This window comes from Monodelphis domestica, chromosome 3 (assembly GCF_027887165.1).
Source record: "Monodelphis domestica isolate mMonDom1 chromosome 3, mMonDom1.pri, whole genome shotgun sequence".
In the NCBI taxonomy this organism is placed as follows: domain Eukaryota; kingdom Metazoa; phylum Chordata; class Mammalia; order Didelphimorphia; family Didelphidae; genus Monodelphis; species Monodelphis domestica.
The window spans coordinates 69741128-69758810 of NC_077229.1; the positions used below are offsets into that span (position 1 = coordinate 69741128).

General features: G+C 39.6%; 1 protein-coding gene across 2 annotated transcripts in view; it reads right to left on the minus strand.

The window, feature by feature from the left end:
- Nucleotides 1–17683, minus strand: part of LOC107651981 (mucin-16-like) — a 286116-nt gene that overhangs the window by 8642 nt on the left and 259791 nt on the right. Inside the window, exons 1-7 of one of the 2 annotated variants that reach the window (XM_056820612.1) lie at nt 11037–12774; nt 8981–9108; nt 8788–8855; nt 7138–7310; nt 6447–6482; nt 2917–3041; nt 2728–2795 (exon numbers count right to left, since the gene is read on the minus strand). The exons of the other annotated variant lie outside the window; for it this stretch is intronic. Of the exons in view, the coding sequence (XP_056676590.1) occupies nt 2728–2795; nt 2917–3041; nt 6447–6482; nt 7138–7310; nt 8788–8855; nt 8981–9108; nt 11037–11739 (1301 nt within the window). The 5' untranslated portion in view covers nt 11740–12774. Of the gene's footprint in view, nt 1–2727; nt 2796–2916; nt 3042–6446; nt 6483–7137; nt 7311–8787; nt 8856–8980; nt 9109–11036; nt 12775–17683 lie in introns of those variants that run through there. 2 annotated transcript variants of the gene reach the window in all.

Here is a 17683-nt window from a genome sequence, read left to right on the forward strand (position 1 = left end):
TGCTTATTCCCTCCCTCCTTTAGGCAATTCATATTTTTAGTTACTCATTGAATGGGTGACTGGTGCTCTGTAAACTCAAGCTTGCAAATATGTGTTTCTGCTCATTTTGTACTAGCTGACATGTTCTAATTTTGGTTTTGGCTCACTAACCCTTTTTGTTAACCCTGCCCTATTTCTTGGGAATAAGGTCATCTAGCTGGATCTGCCTATCTACACTCAGAACTTCTGGTTCCCCTTAACCCATTCATTCATCAGTCCCTTGTAGTCATACTTCTGAAATGATCTGACATGGAAACACTGAAAACTGCTGTTTCCAAGACTAAAATCAATGGCATTTTCTTAGTCCTCTTCTCTCTGTCTCTGTCTCTGTCTCTGTCTGTCTTTCTCTCTGAATCTTAAAACTGCTCAGACTCTACCTTAGAACATTTGGTTAAGGCTATTCCCTTATTGAAACAAATGGAGGTACTTGATCAGGAATGTATTGGGAATTTTAACATTACTCCACCCATACTTAGGCATACTTTAGGGGAAAATAAAGTTGTAAAATTCCTTACTGAACAATGAAAAGTCCTCAACTCATACTTAGAATGAAGCTAAAACCTTAAGCTAGGTCTATTTTTAGATCTAATACAAAAGGGTGCTAAGTACCTATAAAGGTTAAATTAATCACTAAAAGGTCAAGCAACTCAAGAAAGGCAAGCTTAACAAAAGAGGTATGAAGTTTTAGTCTACCCAGAGAAGGTGATAATAAAAGAAGATATGAATTAAGTATGGTCAATCCTGGGGAAAATGTCTACTGTGATTGGTAGATGTGAAAATTTAGGGGAGGTGACACAAGAGAAAACATTCTTTAAAAGGAAGGAGCTCAAGGTGGAATCTTTTTAGTTGGAGTTCACAGTAGTTGGAGTTTGGAGTTAGTTGGAGGAGCTGGGTCTCTGGACTGTAGTTTTGCTTGGGACAAATCTTGTGGTGAGTGATTAAAGACTGACTCATCTCTGTTAAGGCTCAGACATAGGCCCTTCGGCCTAGGCCCTTCCTACTATTTCCTCTTACTCTGTCTCTCTCCCTTCCCTTAACTCCATAAAACCCAGCTGACTTGGGTATTTTCAAATTTGGGAATTTTTCCCATGGTGACCACTTATTTTTGATCATAATCAAGACACCAAAATTATCTTTACTGGTTTGGCAATTCACAGTCTTGAAACCCAAATTTTTCACGGTCGCATCTCTCTGTCTCTCTCTCTGTCTCTCTCTCAGATGAAACCCAATTTTTTTTCATGTTTTGCCTCCCCTATACTTCTAGAGCTTCGAGCATGCTCTGTTTGGCACATAGTAAGTACTTGGGTGCTTTTTTAAAAAATTTGTTCATTAATTCTTAACTTTGTGCCATCAAGATCCATGTCGTTTTAAAAAACTCTGATTTCCCCCTTCCCTTAGTCATCTCAACACCCTATGGTGACTTCAAAATTTCCAAACACTTTACCTATTTTCTCTGCAGGTAGCTCTTTGTTAGTTCAAACAATGAATCCCACAACAAACATTTGTATGATGTAAATTTTCATTTCATGTTTCTGCTGGGCTGACACCAATTACCCTATTTTATAAATAGCTAGCTATATATGAAATAGGGTAATTGGTACACTAGCATATTCTTGAATGATACAACTGCTTCATAGCATTCATTATTCACTTTTTGGAACCTAGATGTATAAAGTTAATTCCTATAAAGATAAATCCAAACCTAGTGCCTTTCTAGAGCTTTGGTCTCTCATTGACACTTGCTTGCCTTTCCTCATTTCCTCACTCAGTTGTTACCTATGTTCTGACATCAGATTGTTTTTATTTATTTATCATAGAGCTAGAGCTGGAAGGAACTTTCAAGCTAAGCTAATCCAATACATTGACTTTACAGAGGAGGAATCCCAAGCCCAGCAGAGATGAAGTGACTTGCCCATAGTCACGCAGGCATCAAATGACAAGAGTTGGAATTTGAACCCAGATCCACTGATCCTAAATGCAGCAATTTACCTAGTATACATGTAGTATTCCTACCATAGAATATAAGCTTCTTGGGAGGGAAAGGGACTCTTTTTCATTTTACATAGTCAGAACCTACTAAAGCACTAAAAGACTGCCTCTTGTAGCACCAACATCCAAGGACTGTTCTGAGAAACCAAATGAGATATTAATTATAAAGAAACTAAGCATAGCCCTTAGCAAATAGCAAACTCGATGTAAATGTTAGATAATATAATTTTTATTATCACTTCCACCTACTGATCTATGACTGAAATGAACACATGAAAGTGTCTCCTTTTGGTCTATTAAAATTAAATTTGATATAAAAATTTAAAACTACAAATAAATAAATGACTGTTGGCTGAATGAATTGAACAAGAAGATGAAAGAACAAGAATCAGATGTATGGCCTAAAATCTTACATGAGATTAAAAATCTGCCACAGAATCCCTTTGTGACCTTGATATAGTCCCAGCCTTTCTGGACCCAATTTTCTCATGTTGTGAGACAAGATTTTTTACTCAAGCTCACTCTGACTCTTAAATCCAATGGTCTGAGAATACGAAATGAGATCAGTGTGACTGAATGGGTCAGCTATGAGTGGAACAGTGGATATCCTGACTTGGAAGAAGAAGAAGAGGCAGAAAGAGGTGGCTTTATTTAAGTAAGTCTACATAATTGGAGTCCATTAAGGATGCTGGGCCTCACCTTAGGAAAGTCAGTTTGCACCTGGAATAACTGGAACCAAGGCTGCTGTTCTCAAACAAAGGGCCAAGCTAGATAAGAGAAGAAAAGGGAAGTGAGCTAAGTATTGTCTAGAGGTAAAGGCATGAGGAGCAATGGAAGCTTCTTGAATAGAATAAACACTTTGCAAATCAAAGCAGTGGCAACCCTTACCATATTCTGAAGAATCTTTTCAGTGGACTTGAATTTGATGGAATCCTTCTGCCCCATGTCTTCTGTGTACAGCAGGTTGGTGATGGTGAAGTTCAGGGTGAAAGCCTCTAGACTGGGTCTCCAGGCTGGAGGGAGGCAGAAGGGTTGAGAGTGGGGGTGGAACACAAAGCACAAAAACTCAAAAGCCTGGGTCATGTATCCATAGTTCAACAGAGGCTAGATAGAATGTATGCCTTCCTCATTTCTGCTTCCTAGAACTTTTGGCTTCCTTCATTTCAAATGACAGGCCACTTCCCTTACTTTTTAGTGTCCTTACCCAATTGCTTTGTACATATTTTCTATATATTAGCAAATGGATACTTTGTTCCTTTCCCTCAAGAGAATAGAAAAATTCAAGGGCAGAATCTAGGTGATTTTTGCCTCTAGAGTTCCAGCACCGTGGACAGCTCCTGGCACAAACCTGGAGACAGATTCTGGCTGATTGATTTAATGCATACAAAGAACTTCAGAGGTTTGGGAAATACTTTCCTGGAAATGATCTGTGGAAGTAGGGGCAAACTGAGGCTCTGGGTGTTTGTGTGACACCTATGATCTAGGCCACACAGGAAGGAAATATCAGAACTAACAAAGGAACATTGGTTATCTAATGCTGATCTGACTCTGAGTCTCTCCTATATCTCAAACAATTACTAGCTGTTTGACCCTGGGGCAAGGCACTTCACCTCTGCCTCCATTTTCTCAATTGTAAAATGAGCATAATAATAGCACCTTCCTACCAGGGGGGAAAGCTCTTATTCTCCACTTCCAACCCCTTATTCCCCCTGTACCAACATTGCTTCTCAAGGTCAAGAAGAATAGATTACTCTAGACTTGGAAACTAGAAAAGTAGTCCCAAGATAGATAGGAGATCAAATCAGAAGTTGAATGATAAGCACTTTTTTCATATCAATGACAGTATCTAGCACTTTCAGATTTGCTAAGTACTTTACAAATTTTATCTCATTTTTAAATCAATCAATATACATTTATTAAGTGCCTACACTAAGCCAGGCATTGCTCTAGGTATTGAAGACAGGGAGACAAAAATAAAACATTCCTTGACCTCAAAGAGCTTACATTCTATCAGAAGACTTTATCCATTGAGTCCTCATGGACTTAGAAATTTGCCTTAGAAAAGGAAAGAACATACTTCACATGTTTAAATTTTAAAACCTTCTCTTTAGTTTGTTTGATTTTTCTGAACCCCCTACCTTCTGACTTAGAATCAATAGAAAATATTGGTCACAGAAGAGTGGCATAGGCTAGCCAACTGGGGTTAAGTAATTTGCCCAGTGAAGCCCAGAGTCACACAACTAGAAAGTATCTGCAGTTAAATTTGAACACAGGATCACCTATCTCCAATCTGGCCCTCTATCCATGGAGTCACATAGCTGTCCCCCTTCTCTAGCTTTTAAAGCCCTCCACAAGTACTATCCCACTGCAGAGAGAGGCCTGTTGAATTCTGAGTGTAGACTGAAGCAGATATTTTATGTTCCTTTTTTATGCTTGAATGCTGAATATAATAATATAATGTTGAAATATATTTTGCATGACTTCATATGGATAATGGGTATCACATTTTTTATCTTTTCAATGGGCAAATAGAGAATTTAGAATAGAATATAATTTTTTAAAAGAAACCTCTGCCTACTTTCCGTTCTTCAATTTCTGTTCTTCTCTTAATAAAAAGCTAACATTTCTAGTACTATGTTGAATAGTAATGATGATAATGGGCATCCTTGCTTCAGTCTTAATCTTCTTGGAAAGCCTTCTAACTTATCTCCATCATAGATGATCCTTGCTGATTGCTTTAGGTAGATATTACTTTTAATTTTGGGGAAATGCCCATTAATTCCTATCCTTTCCAGTGTTTTTTAATAGGATCGAGTTTTGCATTTTGTCTCTTTATCTATTGAGATAATCCTGTGACTTTTGTTACTTTTGTTATTGATATAGTCAATTATACTGATAGTTTTCCTAATTTTTAAGCAACCTTGCATTCCTGACATAAATTCTATCTGGCCATAGTGAATGATCCTTGTGTTATATTGGTGTAGTCTCTTTGCTAGTATATATTTGATTTAAAATTTTACCTCAATATTCATATTAAGAAAATTAATTTGTACTTTACATTCTCTATATTTCATCTTCTGGACTTAGGAATGAGCACCATATTTTTGTCATAAAAAGTATTCATTAAGATTCCTTCTTTGCCTAATTTGCCAAATACTTTACACAATATTGGGATTTATTACTCTTTAAATGTTTTAAGAGAATTCCCTTGTCAATTCATCTAACCCTGGGTTTTTTTTTTCCCTAAAAGAGTTCTTTGATGGTTTGTTCAATTTATTTTTTCCAAGATGGTGTCATTTAAATATTCTATTTCATTCATTTGTTAATCTCAGCAATTTACATTTTTGTAAATATTCATTAATCCAACTAGATTGTAACTTTTCTCATATAATTGGGTAAAACAACTCCTATAATTGCCTTAATTTCCTCTGTATTGGTGGTAGATTCACTCATTTTAGATTTGATACTGATCATTTAATTTAGTACTTTCGCTTTTTAAATAAAATTAGCCAATGCTCTATTTTATTCAGTTTCTCATAAAACCAGTATATCTATACTTGGAAAGCCCTCATTTCTCCCTTTCACTTCAGAGGACCCCCATTCTTCTCTCAAGATGCAGCTCCACCTACTACTCCCTACATTAAACCATTCCTGACTGCCCTCTCAGTATATAAACTCTTTGTCACTAACTACATGGTAGTTATATTTATTCTTTGTTTTTATTCTACCTAGATTTATCTCTGGAATAGCTGTCACTCTTGTTGGAATGCAGGGTCCATGTGAGAAGAGATCATTACATTCATTGTTAGACCTAACACCTAGGAGTACATCTTTCCTGACCTCTCCCATTTCCTGCTTTATCTTCTTGGGTCCTTTAGTCTTAATTAAACCTTGCCAGGAGAGGAAGTAAACCATCACTCATTTCCTACCTATAATGCCAGAGGATAATGATGCCTAAGCAAGAGATAGGTTTGGATAGAGTGCAATTATTGAAGGAGGGAAAAAGAAAAATATTTTTAATGAAAACCATTCACCAACATTGCTGAATGAAGGCTATAGAGGAGTGGGCACAAGTCTCCCTGTAATGTTGAGAGATCACTTCTGTGTACCAGGGTTACAAAGACCACAAGGTTTGACTCTAAATACAGATCAAGAAGGTGATAGGGGTTTTCCAAGTCCCATTGGGTATTTTCCCCTTTTTGATCAATTTAGATACGCTTTTAATTAAAAAGAAAAAAACATAGGCAAATAAGTAAAGAAAATCTATACATTGGCCATATCTTACAGAATACCTCATTCTGAACCCCCAACCCACTTTTTCTCCTCTGCCCTACCATACCCCCCCTTCTCCAAAAAGTAAAGAAAATTTTCATTGCAATCTCCCATAATATAAAGCAATTAAGAAATTAAAAACTTACTGTTTGTGGTGGTGGTTGGTATCTGATGGGTATACCCTGTAGTTGGGAAAGGGAGAAGAAAAATAAGAGAAGGAAAAAAAGAAATTTAGAGGGAAGGAGAGAAGGAGAGATGAATGGGGAGGGAAGCAAAGAAGAACTCAGGGAAACAGATGAAATGAGGTGAAAGGAGAATAGAGCATAATGGAAGAGAATAGGACAGAAGAAAAGTGATTATAAGAGAAGAGGGTAGATAGAGAAAAGAGAAGAGTGAGCAGAATGAGACAAAAGAGGAAGGAGAAAAAATAGTGATTGGTGTGGTGAGAGACATAAATATTTGATATGGTAGCTCTATCTGGGAAAAAGCTGAAAGGAGGAATGGAGAGAGGTTCTGGGACCCATAGGGTTGGTAAAATGAAATATGTTTCATCATTCAAGGCACTTCCTTATTCAATAGGAAGGGATACATGTAGTAAATTTAGTTTAAGGAGCCTAAGAAAAACCAAGCCACTTCTAATCTTTAGAAGTAACCACCCCCCGCCATGTCTTTATAGTTTGCCATTACTTTGAGAGCCAGTGCTCCCAGGAGGGGTAGGAAAAAAAACCCATGGAGACAAAGGTGGTCTAAAAGGAAAGGAGAATTTGGGGCAGGCTGGTCAATTTCTAGAAATAGAACCACTCAGAGAAACAAAGGTGCATGTTCCAATTCACTCACCATCCACATAAAGGCTTTCCTTATGTAGAATGTAGGGTCCCAGCCTTGTTTTTCCATGGGTCTGTTCACTCAGCTCCCAGTAAATCTTCTCTAGGTCCAGGACAGGGGTGGAGGAATCTTCCTGATAAGCACATTCGACATCCACTGCTGTTGCTATCCTATTCTTCATAGACCTGGAAATTGAGGATTTAGACAAGAAGTATTAAACATGGCCCTCCCTGATAGTCACTTGAACCAGACTAAAATGTAGTTCATAGTTCCTCTCTAATCTTAAACTGTTGATGATAAAATATATAAATTTGCATAGTTTTCTGAGTCAATATGTGGTGCACAAGGACTTTGATGTACAATTTAGTGACCTCTGTTTCCTTTTGAGTTTGACACCAATAGTTTAGTTAGTGAAATTTAGTTATTCAGAGAATATTTCATGAGAGAAGTGGCCTACTTTGAAAAAAAAGGTTTGGAAAGAATTATAGATTTAGAGTTGAAAAGGACATGGAAGAGATCACAACTAACCTTCCCATTTTAAAGATGAAGAAATTGAGGCTAAAGGAAGTTATGTGACTTGCTGAGAATCATACCACTGGTAATTGTCTGAGAGAGAATTCTTAAATTAATTTTTATTTTAAAATAATTTTCACTGTTTCCATGCTTCATTTTATTTCCCTCCCTTCTTCAATCTCCCCTCCCAGAGCCAACAAGGCATTCCACTGCTTTGTACAAATTGTTGTCACTTGATGTACAAATTGTTATCACTTGATTCCAATTTCCATGTTTTTCTTTGGCATTTCTACTTCCATAGTTCTTTTTCTCAATGTGGTTAGCATTCTTTCCCATAAGTCCTTCAAGAGTTTCCTGGATTCTTGAATTACTACTAGTAGCAAAATCTATTACACTGAATTGTTCCACAATGGTTTACTTTCTGTATACAATGTTCTCTTGGCTCTGCTCATTTCACTCCGCATCAGTTCATTGAGTTTGAGAGAGAATTTGCACTCAGGTCTTCCTATTTGCAAGCCTAGCACTCTCATCGGACACAGTGGAATTGGCAGGGATGTGTGAATTCACTCATATCTATGTTTACAAGTGTGTATGGGGTCTGATTATTTTCAGTAATTTCTTTAGAGTAGTGGAAAGATCATTGGATTTAAAGTTAAAGGGCCTGTGTTAAAATTCTGGATTTGACAGTATCTTTGACTCTAGAAAAGTCTCCTTGGGTCTTCATTTTTCATCTGTAAATGAAGAAAGTAATCCAGATGAACTTGAAAGTCCCTTCTAGCTTATAATCTACAATTCTCTAATTCTAGAGAAAGGTAATGTTTGTAATTTCTAAGCAGTCCTTTACTAAGCACCACTTGGTACTCCCTATGTTATTCCTTGTATGTGGAACTATAAAGAAAAAGTAAAAACAGTTGCAACATTGTCTTTAGAAAAGTTGTGGGGAAAGGAGCTTTTCTACACATGAAAAAGGCTAGAAGGAGCCCAGAATTTTTCTAATGGCTTGTTGGTTGGGATATTTTACCCACCTCAGCTTGGGAAAGAAGGAATTACAACAGGGAAGTGGAGGAAGAACCAATCTGGACACGATCTAAGTCAGATGGGAATGTGCTAGTTCCTACTATTTGAACCATCAGCTCCCATGACTCTCACCTTAACAAAGTCAGCCTGCATCCAAAATAGTGAGGGCCAAAGCTGCTTTTTCTAAACAAGTTGTTGATCTAGAAACAAAAGGAAAGGAAGAAACTGCTGAGTGCCTGGCTAAATAAATAGCAAGCCTGGATACCCAGGGCTGAGGAAGAAAGCTTGGGAGAGAGGAGGTAGAGGAGTGGAGGTAGAGTCTCACCAGAGGTTGCAGGACATCCTCAATGGAGTTGAATTTGCTGGAGCCCCTTTGACCCATGTCTGTTGTGTAGAACAGGTTGAGGATGGTGAATTTGAGGTTGAAAACCTTCAAGTAGGGGCTCTCTGATGCTGTACAGGAGAGAAAGAGAGTCCCATGTCTGAGCCTCAGAAATGTTACATGAATGAGATAAATTGCTTTGTTAACCTTTAAATTTGATTCAAATGTTGATTGCTATAATCATTATCATTACTCTGGCACTATAAAGAACTTGTGAATTTGAAGTCAGAAAACCTGGCTTCAAATCCTTACCCTCCCATGTCCTACCTTTGGGCCTTAGTTTCCTCACATGTAAAATGAAGAGGTTTGTCCACCTTCAAGGGTAAGAATTCATTATTTGAAAAAATTTTTCAAAGAAACCTGAAAATTAATCTGACAAAAACTAGGGATGAACCAACATCTTGCCTGACTTAGAGAAATGAACTTCAAATTAGTAAGATATAAAGAGTGAAATGCTAAAAAAATGAGAGTTATGAGGAAAATTTTAACTTTCAAATTTATCAACAGGTGGACAGTTTATGATCACTTGAGGGATAGAGTATAGATAGCAAGATAAAATGAACTATGTTTTTAAGATGAAATTTAAAAGTCCCTCCTCTCCCAAACAAAATAGCTTAAGTAAAAGAATTACAAGGAATGAGGTAATAGGGTGGACCTTTGCTTCCAATTCTTCTGAAAAGAGTCTACTTTCCAGTTTACACTAATTCAAATTTGTAAGAGTAAAAGCTGAGGGTGGAGACAAGGTGGTGGAGAAGATACAAATCATCATGTGATGTCTATCAAATTACTACTTTTTGTGATCTCTGTGGTTAAAGTGGTCAAGGAAAGTTGTGAGTCTTTTTCTAAGACTTCATGTGGCTCACCATGAGCAGTCATTCCCAGGACAGCTGAACCTGCAGAGGTGACCAATTAGCCTCCAGGATGAGTGTCTGAGAACACTGGAGATTTAGAAGTGGTCAGTGTGACATGTGTGTTTCTCTTTACCACTGAACTTGGGAACTTAGGGCTAAGAAATGACTACAGGGGAAAGGGGGAGAGCATAACTGATTTTTTGCTAAAATTTAGATTTGTGGCATCAGTCCTGGGGAGAACTGATGTCATGTTCTAGGTCATGGGGATAACCTCAGATGAGGTTACAGGAGGTGAAGAAGAGTGTGTCCTGTGCCATGTAGGGGTGGTATCTGTCCCTGTGATGGTGAGAGCCCTGGCTTGAGCTATGTTTGATAAAAGAAGGACTGTGAATGAAAACTATTGACCATGGCCATACATGAATATTATAGGAAAGGGTACAGTCTAAGGGATATAGAGTTGGGGTGGGTCCCATATCCTCTACTTGGGTCAGCCACTGAATAATGTGGTTGGAGGGGGGGAAATCCATCATGAACTCTGGGAAAGGGTGTTAATTTTTGCATCCCATAGAAAGAATTTTAGATAAATGTCAGATGACCTACTCTTGATTCCTTAAGCTTCAACACCTTCTGAATATTCTTGTTGGAACCTCCACATGGGTCTCTCTTTTAGTCCCTTAATATTATAGGCCTTATATGTGTTAGCTATTATTGATCTGTCCAGTGCAGGTATGAATGGATTGATAATAACTCTAGCCCTTGACATGTTCTCAATCCTATCCACAAAGTACCAGGAGGTGTCTTGTTGACAACTGCCAAATGAATTTGTCATCAGAATTATAAACAAAGGCTTATCTTCTCCATCCCTTAAAAGCTCCATCCTTATTATCTGTCTTTCCTGATCAATCTTCCCTGTATGGGAAGAAAATATCAGATCTAGGATTTGAACCCAGGTCCTCTGGCATGAATGCATGTTCTTTCTACTGTATCACACACCCTTCATGAGTCATTAAGGGATAAAAGGCAAGGTTGACTTCCATGGACATGTCAGACTCAGAGTCTATAACTGCGATGATTGTTTTCCTCTCTCTATTTCACTAACATATAACCCCATGTTCCAGCAGGAAAGATAATGAAGGAAGTGTTCTTACCAGTGTCTGCAATAGTGGTCATGGTAGCCCAGGTGGATATTTTATCTTTGGGAATGAGAGGGGAAGCTGAGATGTTGGGCAAACCACTTGTGGACAGAATCTCAGCCTCAGCTCCTCGACTGATTTCCATTGTGGCTGTGGACTCAGTTAGGGCCAGCCCTTCCCTTGCAGTAGCCATGGATGTGATCTCTGAAGCAGATGTGTCCAGAGAGAGAATTGGCTTTGGATCTTCTCTACTGACACTGGAAAGACTTGTGGCTGAGGAGCTTATAGACCCTGCTGGAGGCACATTGGTCCAGGAGAAGAATGTGGTTGATGCTGTGGGGTCAACGGTAGCTGGGTAGGAAGGAACACCTTCTCCTGTCCCATCCCCAGGTAGGGTGGTTGAGATCTCTGCAATGAGCATAGTTTCAGATGGGCTCATCTCCACTCCAGACCAGGCAGTTGGTGCTACCATAGTCTCTGGCAAGGCAGAGGAAGCAGGCACAGTGATTTTTTCCAAACCAGAAATACCAGATGTAGTGGTTGGGGTTGTTGTTGTTGCCAGAACAGCGTGTGTTCTTACTGCAGGGCTACAAGTTGTAGTCATTATGGTCTCTGGCTCTCTATCTGTGGTCCTTATCCTGCCCTTGCTTTCTGCACTGGGCCCTGTGACCAGAAGGGTGGATAATGGAGTTACAGCATATTTAGAACTATGGTCCATTTTCCATTAGCCTAGCAATGGAATAGTTCATCCTTGCCACCTACACTTCATGAATGTGGAAGGAATCAATCCAATTTACCTTTAGTTGATATATTCTTATAAGGAAGAAGTTTTGTTTTGCTTGTCAGTTGCCCTCATCAATTAGATGTTACATTTTATCACTTTTAAGTCTTTCTATCTCTTTTGACTATCTCTCCCTCTTTCCCTACTGAGTTGAATGCAAGGGCACAATTCTATGTAGGGGTTTCAGGAGAAAGTATATATGAGAATAAGTATTCAACCCTCCTTTGTCTATTCAGAGGAGAGTGAAGTTCAAGTGATGCCTGCTCCCCCAACTCCTTCCATATTTGTATATTCTTCTTCTAGAATACTTCAGTGATGAGAAATGAGTTCTACCTACTTATTCCTTATTGAATCACCAACATATTCCTTTTTTTCTTTCCCTTTTTCCACCCAACAGGAAATTGGAAGGGGTTAAATGGTTATAAAGTTGTTAATTTTTTATAGGGCCAAAAAGAATCCTCACACTTTTTTTATACGTGTGGAATGACTCATGTGAGCCCTCCACTATGAAATGATTAAATTTATCCAATTTTGTTAAAATGTCAGTTTTAATGTCATCTTTTCTGTGAAGCCATTCCTGCTACTCTCTCAATAATTTTCTTTTATTTCTAGTGATAAAATTGAAAGTAAATTCTATCAAACCTTCAAAGAAAAATCAATCCCAATATTATATAAACTATTACCAGAAATATGTAATTCTATTGAAACTATTGTTATTACAAAGTCTTGCTACCTGCACAAGGGAAAGACAAAGGAAAGAAAAGAAAATTAAAGACTATGCATACTATCTCTGCTGATACAAAAATACTAAATAAAAAATTAGCAAAATGATTACAGTTACATGTTTAAAAGATTTTCCACTCAGGGGCAGCTGGGTAGCTCAGTGAATTGAGAACCAGTCCTAGAGATGGGAGGTAAATAGCATTTTGCAAGATGAAGAGTCAGATCTATCTATCTATCTATCTATCTATGTATGTATATATATATATATATATATATATATATCTCAGAGAAATTTTAAGGGTCTGTCCAATGAAATTGGGAGTAAAATTAGGACATCTATTATCACCATTAGTGTTAGAAATAATTCTAGGAATAGAAGCTACAGTAATACTGTGAAGAGATAAGTATTTGGGGGGCTGTGATCAGTATTTGCAGATGATATGATGGCCTGCTTAAAGAACCCTACAGAATCAACTAAAATTAATTTAATCAATTAAAATACTCAACTAAGTCATGATATATTTAAAAAACAGAATAATCCTCAGTTTTTGTGTTTTTCCAACAAATATCAAGCAGGAAGATATAGAAAAAGAAAACCCATTCAAAATAACTATAGAACTATAAAATAGTGTGAATCCATACATCACAAAGTAGAAGTATGTGAATAAGCTGGAGCCAAGATGGTAGATTACCAACAGCTACCCAGCTGAAGTCTCCTAATATTCAAATCCTAACAATATAAAATAACACCTCCAATCAAATTTGATAGTGGCAGAGCCAGCAAAAGGTCAAAGTGAGATATGTTTCTTTCCTAAGAAAACTTAAGAAGTTAGAAGAAGAAAGATGTGACTGAGTGGGAGTGGGACAGATCTGTCTGTAACACACAGACAGTGGCAGCCTGTTGCTAAAGGGGTCAGACATTCTTTGTTTATATTCTACCTAGATTTATCTCTGGAGTTGTTGTCACCCTTGTTAGAATACAGGGTCCCTGTGAGAAAGGATTATTACATTGTCATACTGGACACCTACAAGTGCATTTCTCTTATCCTCTCCCATTTTCTGCTTTATGTCCTCAGGGACCCCTTCAAGTCTTAATTAAACCTTTTCAGGGGAGGAAGTAAACCATCACTCATTTTCCATCTTCAGTGCCAGAGGATAATGAAGATTGAAGAACAGACAGGGTTCAAAAGTGTAATTATTGAAGCAGGGAAGAATGAAAACATTTTTATTGAAAACCATTGGCCATTCCTAGGGGTGGAGTGAAGATGGCGGCTTAGATGCAGAGAATGGTCAGATCTCTGAAATCCCTTCCTTACCGATCACAAACTGAACGCTCCTAGGGGACTGAAAACCAAATCTAACAAAAACACAGAGGCAAGGAACCCTCCAGCTGGACTCAATCCAAAAGGTATGCTCCCCAAAAGCCAGAATTCAAGATCACTCAGGTTCAAGGGTGAAGGCAGAAGGACAATCCATCCCAGAACCCCTCCCCCCTACTTAGAGCGCTAAGCCTCCAGCAGCAACAGGAACCTCTAGGCAGGCAAAGGGGCTTGTCTGGAGGGTGTACCTTGCAGACAGGGCTCTGCCAGGCTTACAGCATGAAACACAGGCAGTGGGGAAGGAGCTAGAGAGGGAGCACAACAGAGCTGGCAGCCTGATCACAGAGCTGGAGACTCTCCATATTGCTCCAGCCTTCCAGGAGGTTTTGGCCTCAGACCACATCCAGCCCAATGCAGCTGAACTTAATCCCATCAAAAGTCTTCAGATGTCAGGGAAGCCCAAGCTCAAACACCCCTCCTCCACAGACTGCTGGACTTTAATCCAATCAAAAACCTCCAGAGGACAGGGAAGCTCAAAATCCAACACCCCTCCCCCACAGACTGTACAGAGAGATCTTCTGTCAAAGTTCCAAGTGGGGAGACTGACAGAAAACCCCAAAACCAAAAAAATGAGAGGAGCACAAGCACAAAACGACTTTAAAGACCGGCAGGACAGATGATGTGTACAGAGGTGGAGGTGGAAGTAGAGCACAGTGCACTAGGACAGACCGCATCAAGCCAAAAGGACTTGTCCACAACTGAAACAACAGGAAAGGCTTCTGGAGCATTCATCCCCAGTCAATAAGGGGGTGAGAGATCAGACAGTTGCTCAGAAGGAGATTACAAGAATCCCTTTGCTGACAATGAAGGCAATTCTCCTGTTGCATTGCTCATATTCAGAAACTGATCCCTGTCTGTGGGGGAGATCTCAAGGTGGAGGAGTGCTAGCAGACAGGAGTGCTTGTAGCCCCAGGAGTGGGGTTTGGGAGCAGCACTCTCCCTGGTCACAGTTCAAAGTGGGGGGAAATGGCTGGGGTTACTCAGAAACCAGAATTTAGATCAGAAGACCATTAAAAACACCTTTGTTTGGACTTCCGGTTAAGATGGCGGCTTAGAGAAAGCTGAAGTTCAGATCTCCGGAAAACCCTTCCCGACCGATCTCAAACTAGAAGCTCCTAAGGCGCCGAAATTCAAAACGATCAACAGCACAGACCCTGGGAACCCTCCTCCTGGACCTGGACCCGGTTCAAAAGGTACGGCTCCCCTCAAAAGCCAGAACCCGAGATCCCTCGGACCTCAGGGGTAGGAGCGCAGAGTCCAAGGCTCCCGGAAGCGGCAGCCGCGCTGGGCTCAGAGAGCAGGGTCTGAGGAACAACAACCCTCAGGGTCTTCTACCCAAGTCCCAGTCCAGGTGAAAGTTACTGCCTGGGGCTTCCGCTGCAGAGAGCCTGTCGGTCCGGGTGAAAGTTACTGCCTGGGGCCTCCGCTGCAAAGAGCTGGTCAAAACAACAGCAACCCTCAGGGCGGGCAAGACAGCCTCATGGGCTAGATCCTGCTATCCAAGTCTCAGTGAAAGTCTGTGCTCTCGGAGCTTGGGGAAGCTGCAGCCCATCCCCCCCGCAGGCCGACGAAACAGCCTCACGGCCAGGGATTCTGAAGGCAACTTCCGGAAATCGAGCCAGGGGGAGAGTGTGGCCTCGTGGTCCGACCCTTCCATTCCAGTTCCAGTGAGGCATATTCAGTTTAACCCAGGGAACGCTCATAGAACCAACATCTGCCCAGGACTAAAGCCTCTGATCACCAGACAAAGACAAGAAAAGCCAATCCTCCACGTTCAGAGATGACAAACTCCACAGAAGCACAGAAGCCCCAAAATACCAAGAAAAATAAGAAGAAAGGGGCGACTCTGGACACATTCTATGGAGCCAAAATACAAAATACAGAGCAGATAGAAGAAGATATACAAGAAAATTCTCCAAAATCTTCCAAAGGAAATAGAAACTCTCCACAAACCCATGAAGAATTTGAATCAGAAAGGACCAAAAAGATGGAAGCCCTCTGGGAGGAAAAGTGGGAAATGATGCAAAAGAAATTCACGCATCTACAAAACCAGTTTGACCAAACTGTAAAAGAAAACCAGGCTTTAAAGCAAGAACTAATAAAGCAGAGCCAAAACACCAAGAAATTAGAAGAGAACATAAAATATCTCACCGACAAGGTGATAGATCTGGAAAACAGGGGGAGAAGAGAAAATTTAAGAATAATTGGACTCCCAGAAAAGCCAGAAATAAACACCAAACTGGACATGGTGATACAAGATATAATCAAAGAAAATTGCCCAGAGATTCTAGAACAAGGGGGCAATACATCCACTGACAGAGCTCACAGAACACCTTCTACACTAAACCCCCAAAAGACAACTCCCAGGAATGTAATTGCCAAATTCCAAAGCTATCAAACAAAAGAAAAAATCCTACAGGAAGCCAGAAAAAGACAATTTAGATATAAAGGAATGCCAATCAGGGTCACACAAGACCTTGCAAGTTCTACGCTGAATGATCGTAAGGCATGGAACATGATCTTTAGAAAGGCAAGAGAGCTGGGTCTCCAACCAAGAATCAGCTACCCAGCAAAACTGACTATATACTTCCAAGGGAAAGTATGGGCATTCAACAAAATAGAAGACTTCCAACTTTTTGCAAAGAAAAGACCAGAGCTCTGTGGAAAGTTTGATACCGAAAATCAAAGAGCAAGGAATACCTGAAAAGGTAAATATTAAGGAAAGGGGAAAAATGTTATCTTCTTTTACTCAAACTCTCTTCTATAAGGACTACATTTATATCAACCTATGTATACTAATATGTGGGGAAAATGTAATGTATAAATAGGGGGTAAAGAAAGACCAAATAGAATAATGGTTCTCACACAAAGATTCACAGGGGAAGGGGAGGGGAAGAAAACTCCTATAAGAAGGAGAGGAAGAGAGGGGGGGGGTTTACTTAAACCTCAATCTCAGGGAAATCAACTCTGAGAGGGAAAAACATCCAGATCCATTGGGATCTTGAATTCTATCTTACCCAACAAGGGTAAGGAGAAGGGAAAACCAAGGGGGGGAGGGGGAGAGGGAGAACAAAAAGGGAGGGAAAGAGAGGGGGGGAGGGGGAGGGAACAAAAAGGGAGGGACTAAAAAGAGAAACATCAAGGGAGGGGACAAGGGGGACTGATTCAAAGTAAATCACTGGACTAAAAGGTAGAGCCAAAGAAGAAAAGGTTAGAATTAGGGAAGGCAATCAAAATGCCAGGGAGTCCACAAATGACAATCATAACTTTGAACGTGAATGGGATGAACTCACCCATAAAACGTAGACGAATAGCAGAATGGATTAGAATCCAAAACCCTACCATATGTTGTCTTCAAGAAACACACATGAGGCGGGTTGACACCCACAAGGTCAGAATTAAAGGATGGAGTAAGACCTTCTGGGCCTCAACTGATAGAAAGAAGGCAGGAGTGGTAATCATGATATCTGATAAAGCCAATGCAAAAATAGACCTGATCAAAAGGGATAGGGAAGGTAATTATATTTTGTTAAAAGGGACTCTAGACAATGAGGAAATATCATTAATCAACATGTATGCACCAAATAATATAGCACCCAAATTTCTAATGGAGAAACTAGGAGAATTGAAGGAAGAAATAGACAATAAAACCATACTAGTGGGAGACTTAAACCAACCATTATCAAATTTAGATAAATCAAATCAAAAAATAAATAAGAAAGAGGTAAAAGAAGTGAATGAAATCTTAGAAAAATTAGAATTAATAGACATATGGAGAA